At 40.2% G+C, this 16,732-nt stretch overlaps 1 protein-coding gene across 1 annotated transcript in view; it reads left to right on the top strand.

The window, feature by feature from the left end:
- LOC105564595 (glutamate receptor ionotropic, kainate 2-like) overlaps window positions 1–16,732 on the top strand; it is a 106,777-nt gene that overhangs the window by 13,899 nt on the left and 76,146 nt on the right. Inside the window, exon 2 of the mRNA XM_012017076.1 lies at window positions 10,395–10,552. Coding sequence (XP_011872466.1) covers window positions 10,395–10,552 — 158 coding nt within the window. The remainder of the gene's footprint in view (window positions 1–10,394; window positions 10,553–16,732) is intronic.

Below are 16,732 nucleotides of genomic sequence, written 5' to 3'. Positions count from 1 at the left end.
ACTGTCGTTGTCGATGCAAATTGCTTTTATAAAAAGTTGCACTGATTCGAAACTAGAATGAATATTTATGCTAAATTATAATACGTAAATTACACACATTCACACACACACGCAAACGATACTAAAATAATGACAATTAAGTGATAAATACATAATTAGATAATGTATGCATTTATACTAATGAGATAATTTAATAAATTGCTGTGGCTTTCAATGATCATGCAGCAACTTGATTTACCACAGATATGCATCTCGCTATTTAAATGTAATCAAAACCATCTCAAAAACATGCATTAATTGTACAATGAAATGATATTTTCATAGACTTGTTAAGCAAGTTTTTTTAATTATTGAATCTTTACTCTAATTTTCGATAAACTAAATGCACAAATAGATTTTGCTTCTTACTTCATACTATTCCGTTGGAATATACATATTATCTCGCAATTTGCTTATGCAATAACCACATTTGAGACAACGTAAATTGATTTTTAACCTACTCCCTAAAAGTCTATCGGTGAATTATCACTGTCTTTTGTCATAATTATTTTAGTGTAATTTAATACAATTTAATAAACATATATTAACTTGTACAGTTTTTCTATTAAAAATTCTGGCAAATAAAATTATATTTAATAGTAATACATTGTAGTTATAATTTTATCTATCTTTTTCATTATCGAGTTATGTCCCTCTGTCTCTGCCTACCTACACGTATTCTCCGATATACCAATGGTCCTACCTATCCATTTTTCTATCAGAAAAATGAACAAATTAATAAAGAAAATAAACAAATGTGCTCTCGAAAAGTCAATCGGTGGATTATCGCTGAAAACAGTGAATCGATTCGTTATTTTTAGTAATAATCCACCGATTGACTTTTAGAAGGTATTAGGCCTGGCTTATTATTTTCTGGTTAACTGTTAATAAGGAAGTTAGTCGACTCTCTATCTTTTTCTATATTACCTAAGAAGAGACAGAGAATCGATTAAACTGTGCTTAACAGTTTATTAGAAAATGAAAAACTAGGCCTAAATAGTGCAATGGGTACCTTCGGCTGTCCCGTCTTTAGAGTATGTACTCTCTAAAATCCAATCAGTGCATTATAACTGTGAATCAGCAAATATTCAGAGTTTGTTTTCAGAGATAATCCACTGATTGACTTTTAGAGAGTAACTCTTCAGGATACTTGAGCCCCTCCTCCGCTGCAAGATAGTACCCGAGGAGGGAATTATTGGCAAAAAGCTGTGCAATTATGTGTACATTAAAAAAAACGAATATCGAGTAAACATTAATTAGGCTGCTATTTAAAACATAATTATCACTCTCGTATAAATATGTCGAGTTTTTTTACTGCACACTCCCGATTCAATATTCATCGTAACGCGATTAAAAATTAAATATCATAATATGATAACCGTGAAATCATAGCGATGGGGCGGGAAGAGAGGAGGAGGAGACCAGGGAGAGACGACCAGATCGCGACGGTAGATCGCGAGGTAATCCTTTAACAATCTATTTCATCATGGAGATAATTCTCCTCGTTTATAAAACGAAAATAGCAGGAAAAATACGACGAGGAGAAAAGCGCAAAGTAGATAGTCTAAAGTGGGCTTTAAATTCGTAGTTTTGCTGACACACGCGTGTACCGATCTGTACGGTCATTTATTGTCCGTCGATCAATTTCGTACACTGATAAAAAATATTACTTTACTCAAGAACATTATTTATTAGGTGGCTCCTAATAGCTTATTAACTTAAATTTAAAAAATAATAAACAAATTAAAACATGCATTGCTTCAATTTAAGTATTTATTAAGTATCAAAGAATGGATAATTTTAAATAAAAATAATTTTATTTTAATTCTATAAAATGTTTACTAAGATGTAATTTTCACAGCGAAGAAAATTGGATTTCTTATTTAACAGAAACAATTATTTCATTTAATAAATAGTATTTTATATCTCATAAAGTCTTTATTTGAATGTAGAAAATGTAACGATTTAAATTAATTTACTTCATATAATACATAGATTTACTTGGAATTTGATATTTTAATTTTAATAGAATAAAAATTTGTTTCAGTAAAAAAATTATTTTAAGAAAATCTATTTACTTAGTTTAAAACAAAATATTTTAGTCAGTGTAACAAAAGATAAATGAAATAAAATATCGCACTTACCTCTCGTTGCTCGGTCGTCATCCGTTGATGATTACCTCAGAACCTGTCCTTTCTCCCTCCGTCTGCCCTTCCGTTACTGCTTCTTGGTGACGCTCACACAACACTCACTCGTGAAATTATATGAAATTGCAAACATGATATTTAATTACAACTAACTAACAAACTACGACGATTCCGTGGCACATATCCCGTATTTATCTCATTTTATTAGATACATCGTAGCCGAAGAAACGCGAAGTATCCGTCCGCTGTCCCGTAAATTAGCGCAACGAACAATTGAATGCCGTTATGCAATAGGGAATTAACAATGACATTTTCCTGATTTTTAATTCTATATTGCCAAGTGATCGTAAAGCTTTATAGTTTATTGCGCAAAAACTGATTCAACTTTTATCTGTAAAAAGAACCTTGTAACACATAGAATTTGAAAAGGATTATAAATTGGTCATACATATTTCATGTATAATGTTCGGACAGAAATTTATTTTTAATATTGCACGAAATTGGTTCTATCAAAAGAGTAAAGTTTTAGAATTAATTTCGCATAGCAGAGCCTGCGTCCAATTGAACCAGGATTTAAACTGACCGAAGATGGAAAGTTCATGTTATACGCGTAATTTGTACATACGTGTAAATGTTAGAAAGATTATTATCTCTTGGCAAGCGATCGATATATTATAATTTTTCATTATTATTTTAGCCGGTGATTCGTGTACTTTGCGTTTTTAATCTGAAAGTAATAAATGTTTAACTAAAACCGACGAAAATTTTAAAGCGCGAGAGAGAGATTCATCCGAGATCGATCGTTAAAAAAGGTATTAGCGCCCGTAGATACCTATATCGAAATTACCTAATAATTTTTATATGTAATTTCCTTATCGCGCATCTAATTACGCGTGATACTCGTCTCGACAAATCATCGCGGAAATCAACAATAAGATTACGGATCGCGACAATTAATTAAACGCGATTGATAAGTGTAAATAATCCTCGTAGGAGACGATCGCGTAGGAGACGATCGAGATACTCGTAGAAGATGATCGCGTTGCGAGGAGTGACATGCGGAACATTCCTTTCGCACGACTATGCCGCGTCGAATAGCACAATGAGACTAGACTGTTTTCGATCGAGGTGTTTACGGTGCTACGTCATTTCTTCGAATCCGGTGCTCGGCGTTCGACGTCCGAATTTTCAACAATTTTCACGATTGATTAATCACAATAACCGACGAAAATTCTAAAGCACGGCGTCGGAGAGATTTATTCCGTGTTCGATCGTTAAGAAAGGTATCACATTTCTACTTGAAATTACGCGTAATATTCATCTCGACGAATCACCGCAGAACGACGTGAAGACACGCGAGACATCCGCCTCGCTCGATCGCTCGACTGACAATGAGCCGCGCCGAATAATTCGGCACAATAGACTGTTTTCGATCGAGGTGTTTACAGCTCAACTTATTTCCTGGAATCCGTGCTCGGTCTACGGCGCTCGGCGAAGCAATAGGTCACGCCGTACGCAAAGTCATTTACGCGGCGACAGTCGAACGAGTCGGTTAGTAGCCCGCGCCGCTCCGCATATCGTATTGTTTTTTCTTGATACGCATTCGCAACACGTACGGGAAGAAACCGCGATCGCTCTCTGTGAATAATCAGCGATTGATATCGTCGCGTGATCGCTGAATCCTCGCGATTTACCTTATCTTGCGCGATTTACGCATGAAGATCTGTAGGTCCAAGAATCAAAGCGCTAGAGGATTTTAAATTACTTGTTTATTGCGATAATTATAGACGATTAATTGCTTCTTTAATCGATGCTCGTATTCGGACGCATTGACGATACATCTCGTATCGTCGCATCGAATCTCTCGTCGCTTCGAGTATAATTTATTGGCCTTTTCCAGGTTGAAAGCACGAAATAATACGCGAAATATTGAATCGAGTGCTTTAAGTAGCATTTATCGGTAATTCATTAATGCACTTAATGTATATTTTTTGCGGAATTTATAAATGAAAATACATGCGCAATATTGAATTTTTACTTGTTTTCGGACGATTGTGTCTCGATTAACTCATTGTCAGATAACTCGGTTAACTCAGTTACGTTTATTGTACGGTGTTGATGTTAAAATGTATAATTTTAAAGTTTTTCGTTCGATAACGGAAATGTATAATCTTGAAATTTTTCTTTTATTAACGGAATCATTCAAGTGCAGGTCAGAATGCAGAACTTTGAGTCGAATATCATCGCGATACGTTTAACTGAAAATTTAAAGATCAATTAATCTTATCCGCGCTTAATTATATAATTGTAACATTTACCCATCGATAGTTTAAATTTGACATTTATACGTCGATTTCTGTTGATTAAAATGCATACCATCGGATAAATTTTACAAGGAATACCGAGTGCAAATAGTAGCTTCGTGCGATCGTAGATCTTTTGTGTTTCCTTAATTTCCTGTCGCGTGTGATTAATGCTGAGGTGTTATACAAAGTGCCACGAAGTCTCGTCAATTATTCCACGGGTTTTGGTCAATCATACCACGAAACGTAAGTACACATTTCATACGAGATTGATTACGAGAAATTAAATATGAATGATTTTATATTTGGTAGAAAATTCGTGTATTTATTACATACGAGTACGCGCGAATTGAATCGTACATCGTAAGTTTGTCAGCAAGCGATACGCGTCATGGGATGTCACCCTCACACTCCTAGATCATACGTGGTACCTTGCGGTTGAAAATCGAAGTAAAAACGTAGACATTAAGGGTGGCGTCACGTGGAGCGTAACTTGCCTAAGCGTAACCTGCGCATTGCCAATCACAGAACCATTTCGACGGAATTGTTGAAACGGTTCTATCAGAATGACCTGTGATTGGCGATACGCCAGGTTACGCTTACGCTCCACACTGATAGAAAATTATATAGTATTTGAAACTATAATTGCATAGTAAAGTAATTATGTGTTAGTATAAAGCATAGTAAAAAATAGAAATGTAGTTAAGTTCACTATTATTGCGATTGTATTTACTATATAAAAATAATTAATTAATTTACCATTCGTTACCTGGATATTTTAACAGAATAATAATTAAAAGCTTATATTTTAGAGTAAATTTTGTAAATAGTTGGCGCCACTGTGTCCATATGGTTGCTATTACTAATATTATAGTAATAATTGCTATAAAAATGATATTCCTGACTATAATTATTTTACTATGTAATTATAGTTTCAAATACTAGATATTTTTCTATCAGTGTAGAGAGTACAAGCAAAGATAATTTTTTAACCGAATGAATTATAACCGATTATCAAAATATATCATATAACAAAATAAGTAAATTTTCTTTAATTTTCTCGATAAAGCTTTATATACATATGCATCAATGATTACAATGAAAATCAATACACAATACTTTGCAGTAATGCTGATTCGTAGAAACGCAAATGTGTAATATATCACGAGCTCGCGGATATTCGAACGAATGCATTGCTCAGTAAAAATGTCGAAATATATCTTTGGAAAATGCAGTTATTTCCGGACGAACCGCAAGATTCGATCGCAGCCGACGATCATCGTCGGAAGCTGGTGAAATTATCGTGCACGCAAACCTCGCCGCGCGAGACGCTCGGATATTTTACAAGCATCGCCGACTGTAATTTACGTCGTGCTCTACACCGCATGTAATTTAAACATCGATCCGGTCGCGATACATTACCGTGCGCAAAATACACAACGGGCGAGCGAGATTTTGGCGTTCGCTGTAGTGGCGAGCGTAGTGCGTTATTCATAGATACCGATTGGGGTCGGTTCGGCACGTGCGAATACACGACGGACACGTCGGGCGGAGTTGTCGCGATCGAAGTCACGAAGTCCCGCGATTATGGGAGATGCATGGGTATACAGCCACCGGCCAGTATAACGCGGGAACACCGACCGATACGTTCCCTTTCCTGGGTACTCGATGGAGAACCGGGAGAATTACAGAAATTGGTTCGTTAATTACGTCGGTTTTATTAAATCGACAATGATTTCGCACCACGCGCTGAGGATATTTAAAAAACGCCATTTTGTGTCAGCGTCTGCAAGTTTGTTGCAAAATTATTTATCAATTTGTAAAAAAAAACGTGTAAAATATAATTCGGTTATATCAAGCTATTACTTTACCTCCATTATCCATAAACAAACAAATTTTCAATTATGACTGTTTTATCTACAGGTGCCATAAATTGATTCTCGGCTAATATAAATTTTAATGGAGTAATTGCTGCTTTGTGGCTGCTGCTGAGTTTTTTTTTAAATTTAATTTCAATAGAATTCATTTTAATGGATTTCGATTATATGCATTGCGTGTAGATTTTAATTTAAATTCTGATAAAGTTACAAATTGCAGGCGGAAAGAATGCAGTGGCCGGTGTGTTTATTGGAACGTATCTACCGAGCACAAACTTGCAATCGCAGCATTTAGGAGCGATGTGAAGGCATTAGCATTTCAGAAAGTCAACCCTACACCAAAGCTACATTCGTCATTCCATATCGTATTACAGCACCGAGTTTAAACAAACGCTGTTTGTTCAACCTAATTTAACTTGTGCCTGCATGTTACATTTTTGCGAAAGGGGGGGGGGGGGAGGGAAGATATCATCTCTGAAATACACGTAATATTGAACCGAGTAGTTCTGTAAGGGCCAGTTTCACAAACGTCGGTTAGCTGCTAACCGAAGGTTAATTGATTCTCTGTTAACAGTTAACAGAACTCTGGTTAACAGTTAACTGACGTTTGTGAAACTGGCCCTAAATATGTCACCTAATCCATTTTTTTTCGTTTTACCAAACATACGAATAGTCCGCTCCTCGAAATATTTATTCTGTTACTTCGTGCGATAAATCACAGGCGAGCAGTGGACTCGCGCGCCGCTGACCTGTTCGATTAAGGGTGTAACTTGCTAAATTCAGTAAATCCCCAATTCCGCAAAAAACTTACAGTATATAATCACCATATTATTAATGAGTGCGACCTGGCAATTTGCCGGCAACCGTTGTCCGCGTCCTCCGTGACAATACGAGCCTGTTAGCATCGCAAATGGACAAGTAACGTGGGAAGGGATCGATAACCGCGTCACCGTCTCTGTTAACAGTTAAAAAAAAAATGACCGAAAATGGTGCGCGATGGTATCGTTGAAAAATCTGCATGTTACTTTTTTATATGAATTCGTATCCGCGTAAAATAACGAGCGACTACGTGAATAAAACCGCGCAGCGATCCTACGCTCTACACGGTAAGTTGCTACCCGCAAAATCGCAGTTTCGCACGCGTGTAGCACTCGTAATAAATTTCACGGGTGAGCTGATTTTGGGAAGTGGAATAAGATAAGTTTAGAATATCTTACTCTCCAAAGTAGGTACATCGCACTAATTTCTACTCGCATCCTACTTAACTGCGCTCCCAAGTTGGAGCTACAACACTTTGGGAGTAATCAGCTCATATTAATGTTGTACATTTAGTACATTCGATTTTCGCACCTTCAGTTGCACGTAGGCAAAATGCGGCACGAACGTCGTGTAAAAATATGACAGAGCGGCAAGAATAGCTCAATTGCACAGGCCTGCGAGGTTTTGTTGATTGAAATGCGACAATGATTTCTGACGCAAGTTTTCGTGCTGAAACAAAATCCGACCGTAGAATAGATATTTTATGATAAAAGAATAACTGATAAAAAAAAGGTCGAATGCACGGAAATCAACTGACGAAATTCGCGAAATGATTTTATTTGCCAAGGTAGAAATCAGGGCGGCTGTCTAGAGCATGTAACATCACGTATTATAATCCTAACGACGGGAGCTTATTCCAGGCGGGTATTGTGCGACTGGATATTTGGTTCTTTCGCCAAGAGTACGGCGAAGGAAGTCTCGAAATGGCCGGTGGCACAAAGTCTTGAAATGCGCGTATTTGCAAAGGAGGACAAAGTAAAAAGGGAGATCGACGATGGTACGCGGAACCACAACAAAAAGATTTCTTATTGAAAAATATACATTCTCTCTTTCATGGCGAATTTAGATTATTGGAAAAAGCGCGGCTGCGATGCGGATTCTCGCGAAAATACCTCCAGCTCGTCTTCAATTCGGTCACTGAAGACCGTCGTGACTGTATGATACTTGTTTCCCCAGTTAAAAGCCTGGACTGTGGAGGAACCGCCGCGTGGCAAAACTAGACTCTTACGGGCTCTATTCTCTCACAAAAGACACTCTGTCGCATCATAATACAACGTTTCGTAGGAATTATGCCGCAAAAGGCTGTTGCAAGGCAGAAAGGCAGTTGTGCTTTGTTGTAAAAGTTTATCTCATCCCCAGCCAGAAATTATATTCAATGAAAAATACAAGAAAAAATTCTCTTTTGAAATCATTAAAATTGCACGTTAAATTTGTATTTTTACAGGCGTTTACAATAAGCTTTTCCCAGATGACTTTAGCGATTATTTCTAAAAAGTCGACACACTAACTGATGAGTAATAAATTTAGCATAGAAATCTCTTTAAGTTGCCAGTGTTTTAATACAGAAAATTTATTGCGAAAAATGCCTCAGTGGTCGAATTGGTGAGACGCCCGCCTAGAGAGAAGGGAAGTCCAGGTTCAAACCCTGGCCGAGGTAATGTTTCTCGCAAAAAATTTTCTGTATTAAAACACTGGCCGGTTAATGTCGACTAAAAAGCCTGATTATAAATTTAGCACGTTTGGATAATCGCTTGAGGGAAGATTAATAGAACCGTTAATATGATGTGAAAGTGACCACAGAGACGTCGTTGCGACAGTAACAGCTTTCGAGGACGATGTCTAAGGCTCGGTCTACAATAAGTTAGTCGTTAGTCAAAAGTCGGAACTATATGTCGGTCCTTTTTCTTCCACCCAGAAAGGAAAAGGATCAACATATAGTTGCGACTTCTGACTAACGACTAACGACTCATTGTAGACCGGGCCTAACGAACAACTTATTCCGGTGTAACGAGTCCTCCGCAAGAAAATCGGCGGGGGATGTAACGGTAATGGCAGCGTTGATCGTAGATAACTATGGTGTTTTACGATGTTCCGTGTCCCGCAATAATGGTGCGCTATAGAGCGCGCATTCGATTGTGATTTACAGACAACACCGACGATGTGTCATCACGCAACATATTGTCAAAGCTCAAATATTGTCAGAATTCGAAATTCTAACGGAATTTGAAACGCGAAACATGCCTGTGCGTGAATTCTTCTTGCGACGTCCCGTTGTATTTTGTCCCAATATGCAATTTATTACTAACTGTGACGCGGCAATGTACAGTTTCTACGTTGACAAATCTACATATTTTTTTCACGCCGCCCCTTCATAAACGCGCATATATCGTTGCTTTACGCATCCAATAAATACCAACGGTTGTATGAAAACTCGTTGGTATGATAAAGTAATATTAGTTACTTTTGTAATGTAAACAATCGCGCAATACGTACATTAAGCTTTCTCGGGGTTGAAAATAATATCTGATAACATTCCAGTTTTCAATTTCTCCTGTAAAATTTTGTTGTATATTTTACGCTTTCTCTCTTGTTATAACAAGAATATTGAATATTCTATCAACTAGCACGAATGGAAGCTCTTTCTCAAATTTATACACGTCCGCGCGATGATAACAATCGCATAATAACCAATTTGTACGATAATCAATTTAGCAATATCGCGAGAACATTATAATTTTCGATAAGCTTCCCGCTTGTTTACTCAGATTGCGTATATCACCAGCCAACGAGTAAAGAAAGTTAAATCAAAACTCTATGTCTGTGCAAGATAATAAAATAACAAGCAATCTCGCAAATATTTCACTTTATTCAACTATCGGGTTCAGCTATCAGATTTGATACTCCAATTTCGCCGTTATTTTCTTTTCATTACGCAGTAGCGTAACATTTACAGTCGTATTATGCACGCACCTATAACTCGAGATATTACGTTTTACACAAATAACTCATAAAATTACACGCGTTATTACACTTTAACGAGAGATGTTAATTCATCGCACTTGTTGCCCCCGTGTGACGGCATATTATCACGATCGACGTAGACAGCCCGAGAGTTAAATTACATCGTACCAAAGACGTAAAAGCGTTACGGCAGCTGTTAACCCGACTGTAATAATAACATAGCTTGTGATTGATTACCCGTGTTCCAGGCGTACGTCGATCTGGTGAAGGCCTGGGGCTGGAAGAGTTTCACCATTATCTACGAGAACAACGAGGGGCTCGTGCGATTGCAGGAACTTCTGAAAGCGCACGGACCCAGCGAATTTCCCATTACGGTTAGACAGCTGAGCGAGGGATCGGAGTATCGGTGAGTCAGTTCCATCCACTCTTATTCCTTCACGGCGCGCTACAGCTTCCTCTGCGGAGGTAGCGAGGCATCAAGCTCTCAGCGCGGTCCCGTCTCGATATTCCAACACTTCTCGTTGGTTACGCGACGACTCGCGGACTTGTGTCCTACCTCGCGTGATCTGCGATGCCTCCCGTAGAAATTGAGCTCGCCAATTTCGCACGCGCGCCATTGCTTCGGAAGAAAGGTTTCCGAAATTTTCATTAAGGGGGAAGCGACGACATTTACAAATGAAAATGCCACCGTCGGGCTGGCTGTCGTCTCGCTGCCTAGAATTTATTTTTCGGGTTGAAGTTAAAACGCGTGGTTTATTTAGGAGTACTTGGATTTCGGGAAATATCGTGCTCTCGGGATTCCTTTGCCTCATCAAAATGTATGCGTAAAATTTAAAGGAATTGGACGCGTTCGTAAACCGTTCCTTCCCGAGAAGCGGAAACCGGTTATATTAATAACTTACATGCGAGCCAAGTATACGAATAATATCCTTCGATTTACTTTCTCGATTCTGAAAGTAAATATGAAAAGACCCCTTCGTCTCATACAGGATGTTTAATATCATAGCGAGAAGAGAAGATATGTCGAAGATCTCATTAATCTTTGTGGGATTGTTCTCCCGATCCAGTGAGAACCGAAAGGTTTAGCGAAAGCACGGGCGGTTTTTAGGGAAACTCGGCGCTATCTTTTCTTTCTCTCAGCTTCCAATTCATCCCGCGCGGGCGGAAATGGGTTTCGATCGATCGCTCTCGTTCGCTTACAATAGCACGTAGATCTCCGTCGGAGTCGATGTGTCGGGACGGTCTCCGAGGGACTTGCCGTCGTTCGCGATCGATATTATCGTCGCATTAACGGCGAGCCCAAACATCAGTCGCGTCGCACGCGGTGCACCGTATGACTGCGCGCCGAGAATGGCCCATTAAGATTGAAACATCGTGTCGGCGTGTAACGCTTACTACACAACGATGATCTTAGGCAAAGTCACGACGTGGACATGTCGGTATCGATCGTCCGGCTAAGCTGCCGTTAGGAAACTGTGTCAACTGTAGGGACATATCCAGTGGGTGAATCTTCCCTCTCCCGTCCTATTTTCCGCTGATAACCCGCTTGCTTCGCTTATCCTTCCGGCGATGAGGGCGCCGGAACTACCCTGAGAAGCGTCTCGCGATTACGGGCGCTCCTCGCTAAGCCTTTAATTAAAATTCTGTTAAAGTACAATCGGAATAAAGTGAGGAGTAAGGTTAAGCCTTATCTGTCTGCATTTTTAGAATTTAATTGGCGAAAATTTGCAGATTTTAACCTACGAAAAACTATTCGTATACTTTCACATGCAGGGAGAAGCAAATCTAACGCAGTTAAATGATTCCTAAACGTACGGATTCACGGGGGAAATTGAGACACTTTCCGTTCTTGTATTCCCTGCGAAATTTGAACGGTTTCGAGCGTCTTTCTTGCTCCTCTTTCAACAGCCAGCACATTCATTCATTTAAAGTATTTTCATCTTGATCTTTAAAAGAGTTGAGGAAATATGTTTACGCTTGTTCCCTGCATCGCGCCATATTATTCTCGTTCTGCGGAAAAAGTTTTTCGTAAATTGCATTATTCATAGAAACGATCCGCGACTGTGACTTATTGCTGCCGCCTTACGGTTAGAAGGGTAAAACGATAGGGATTTGAATAAACTCGGTTAGATTTGCCTCTGGACGGGCGACGTATCCTATCTTAAAATTCATCGCTTGCGCTACACTCTCCTTGTTCCAGCAAAGCGACCAATTTACAAAACCCCCGCCGGATCGCACCGTGTGCGGTGTAATGTGTCGCGCGAGTGGTGCGTACCCTTTTCTCTCGGTGAAATAAGACAGTTCTGGAATTTTGGTCGAGAAGGATTTCATAATTTGTCAAAGATTTTGCTTCGACTTCAATATTTTACAGTTAACGTTCAAGTAATCACTTGTATCACGTGGATTTGTACATGGAGACAATTTTCTTTTACAATTTATTCTGAAAATCGTGTAATCGTGGGACAACGAGGCATTTTCAAGAACTTTACGAGAACTTTTTGAAATTTTACTGCACAAGCTTATCCTAGCGACGCGATATGTTGATGCAATATTAGGAAATTATGTAAATTTAATATTCCCAACAATGTTCCAGTATTTTAAGGTGGCGCTTTCCTTCATTTAGCCAATATTCCAACAATATTGGTTTAGTATTGGTTCGATATTCACATTACGTTGTTAAACCTTGGCTTCCAATATAAATCCAATATAATTATCGTGCAACGTTTGCATTTATTTCACGGCCAATATTGGCTTTACTTTGGGAAATATTGGCCAAAGCACTTTCACCATATCCAATATTGAGTAATATAGACAAATATTGGGCAAACGCACTGTGCCATTAGGATAGAAAGACGGCGTTGCAGGACATTTTTGTAGAATATAAATTCAAAAATGTACTTCTATACTGTAATATCTGATATGTGCCTCACAACAGAAGAATAATGGCAGATTCAAAGCACAATTAACAATTTTATTTCAAATCCTGCCAACAGATCCGAGTCGCACGCATATTGTAAAAGCTCGTGCCGAGACTCGGATCCGAGACATGCGCAGCGAAGGTGTTAATAATATAATACGTGAACCGCAATGCACTGTTGATGCGCTTGGAGAACTCGATATCGCGTCTTCTCGAGATGTTGAAAGATTAACTTCGACGCGCCCTGACACACCGTGCAGTTATTCCCCGACGTTGAACGTAGGAAATGAACGATGCTCGCGGAGCGTAACGCGGCCGCGAGGCGGAAATGAAGTCGTATCTTATCTCGGTCCCACTCCCTGCAGCCACTCACCAAGATTCGCAAAGTGAATAATTCCCCGGCCATTTATTTCGGCGTTCCGCTTTAGCGCGAGCGACCCGCGGTATGGACAAAAGGAGGGCGAATGAAGCTCGCGTAGAAACAAGAATCACCGGCGGCGAATAATAAAACCGTCTCGTATTTTTCGAGGCGAGCGGACGCGAAGAAAGAAGAAGAAGCGCCGCTAAAGACCGAGGCTGAACTTTCCTCGTGGCTGGAGAATCCGTGAAAATCGATCAAAACTGTCCCATGAAGATTTACGCGGACGGGGGAAAGTTTGAAAATTGCGATACGGAAGCGTAGCGCGCCCCGATAGCGCTTAAATTGTAATTCTCGGTGAGCCCAAGTATGAATATTCGGTAAGCTTGATACACGGATAGTTTCTCGGAGCGGCAAGGAGATAAGAACGCGGGGACTACATAGGTACTCGAACGCATAATGTAGTCGCAGTGATTTCCGCTGGCGCTCACATGAACGAGAGAGAGAGAGAGAGAGAGATTATCTCCGGAAGCTGTGACTTTCGAAGCGGATGGACACCTGGAAGTGCTTAGCTCGCGCGAAGGAGAGATTCTCTAAGAGAAACGGCTCACGAACGGATCGACACGATCGCGCTTTATCGTGGAGAACACTTCGACGGCTAAGAGAAAAGGTAACTGACACGGAAAATCGCGGGCAGGAGAGATACGCGAGTTTTACTGGCAATACAGCTTCGCGGTTAAACAGCTTATCCGCGCAAACTGTTACCCGTGCATTTCGCGGCCCCCGACAGTGATATAAAACTCTATCTCCGGTGAGCGTAGTCGAGCGCGAGATGACCGCTTCAAAATCGCTTTCAACACGTTTCGGATAATATCGCGCGTTGATTTGCGCGAGTGGCACTTTCCTATATGCAACAAGTGCGAGGTCGAAAGCGTTGAGTGGCCTGAAAACCATTTCGACAACGAGTCCACTTATACGACATAATTGTCAAAATAAATAACAATTTTACTTAAACACCGTATACATTTCAGAGAACAAAGCGTTTATCGCGAATGGTCCCGATTGGAAGGAGTTGCGCGATACCAAAAAGGTCAAAATAGAAATTCGCCAAAGAATCCCGTTTCTCCGACATTACGCACAGTTTACTAGGCGTTGCGATTTTGCACATTTTACATCGCGGAAGATGAAACGCGAATTAATGCGTGCGTGTTGAAGTGCCATCAGATAAACCAAAGCCACGAACGTTTCGCGGACGAGCGACTTTCGATGCCATTTACATGACGAGTCGCTTAAGAGTTGATATCAGTACACGACTTCATACGTATGAACTAACATCGCGTGTAGGGGCGTTTAATCTTCCGCGGATTCGAAAGACCGCGCGAATACGTCGAGCGGTAACTCAAACGATTTGTCTATATATCGAAATCCGTAAGGTTCTAAGGTTCCTTACTAGGTGAACTGCGAAAAGGCTGGCGGACGTCGCCGCTAAGTCACTCGCCTAATGGAGAGAAACGGGAAAATGGAAGGAAACCGTGCTCGCGCGCGCGCGCGCAAGAGAGAGAGAGAGAGAGAGAGAGAGAGAGAGAGAGAGAGAGAGAGAGAGAGAGAGAGCTGGCATGGCATAAGTAATTGAAATGTTTCGAAGCCAGCCATGTGAAAACGCTCGGTTTCGGGGTATACGTTCGACCCCCGCCTGCAGTTATACGACCGGCATGACGATAAGAGGAAGCTTCCCTCTCGAGAAGACTTCAAACGCATCAGCCAATCCGCCACGGCTACGAACTTCGAGGTGGTTTCCGTTCGCAGCCGCATGGATGGTCCGGCAGATCTTACGTCACGTTTCCCGCCGTCCGATTGATCAAAGGAACATCGCCGAATGAGCGGAATACTACTCTTCTTTCCTTGCCGTGTCTGCCTCGTCAATTATGATCATCTCCGCGAGACTCCGCGCGGAAGTTTTTCTTTGACCAACTGCGCGATGCCTCGCCGGTGCCTTCGACCGGATGCTGCCTTGGAGATAAAAGTACTTATCTATGATGCTACGGCAGATGTGTACGCGCAATGTATCCCTTTGTTGTCTAGAACGCGCGTGCATCTGTGAAGCGTGCAAAAAGTCATTCGGGTAGAAACACCTAATCGTATAATATCATACATATCGCGATATCGTATAAGGCAATATTTCGTCAAGTAAGCTCTGTACTTTGTTAGAAATCGACGAAATTGGTTCTCTGATGTTTGGAGAGACACACACACTGTACTTTCCACGTCATCCGTCAAACACGTTTAGGACGAGAAGCGTTTTTCCCCAACACAACTTCATCATTATTTAAGTACCATGTTATATGGGGATATAGTGGGGTTTCATGGCCCCGAAGAACCAGCTCAGCTTTGAATATATCTCTGCTTTTAATCAGGATGTAAGGGAGAACACGTCCTCTTTCTTACAATGTACACAGTAAAAAATAAAATGTTAACGTTAACATTTCTCACATGTCCCAAAATTTTTAGTTGAATAATAATAGCGCGGTCATATTTAAATAAGTGGAATACATTGAGATGCCTTCAGAAGCATAACGTTCGTGAAATAACCAGCTAAAATGATTTCGTATCTCGTGTGTATTTCTTGAAGCAGACATCGCGTGTCGGCTATGAATTCGCTTAAAACTGCGCGCTGTGCGGCCTAATACCATGATTCCAGTTCCTTTTCCGGGGTAATTTCTCCCCACGGTACTAAAACTGCCATCGAGGAAAAGAAAGTATTCGCGCGCGCACGTGTATGCGTCCACATCAATGTGCACGGCATGGGGATCTTCCCCGGGGGGGGGGGGGGGGTGTAAGCAACGAGGGGATTTCAGATTTCTACCGCTTTGCAAACTTTCGCGATAAATGTTTGATCAGCAATGAAATCGAGTTGAGATACGCTGCAAGAGTATACGATGATACGCGCAACAACCGTGTTTTAAGAGCGATAAAATTCACCGTAAAAATATCTAATAGTATCAGAATATAACGCCGTCGATATGCGATGGAGATAAAAACGCGAAAGAGAAGTAAAAACGTGTATCCAAATGTACATGTCGAGAATGTAGACCAATATTAAGTTTTAATTTGCTAATATTCAACTTTGAATGAAACCTTACATGGAAATGCTAAATAAATTTGCACAATTCATATTTATTAATTATAAACGTTATGTTTTTGTTATTTTCTAATTTTAAGGGGATGCTGGAGTGATTTTGCACTTTTGCACCTTTCTAACCTAAAAACTGTCAGTTCACGGAAACATTTGTATATATGGCTTACGTGTACAC

The sequence above is a fragment of the Vollenhovia emeryi genome, unplaced genomic scaffold (genome assembly GCF_000949405.1).
Source record: "Vollenhovia emeryi isolate VEMERY1.0 unplaced genomic scaffold, V.emery_V1.0 DF939162.1, whole genome shotgun sequence".
Taxonomy (NCBI): domain Eukaryota; kingdom Metazoa; phylum Arthropoda; class Insecta; order Hymenoptera; family Formicidae; genus Vollenhovia; species Vollenhovia emeryi.
This window is presented reverse-complemented; position numbering and strand designations above follow the sequence as displayed.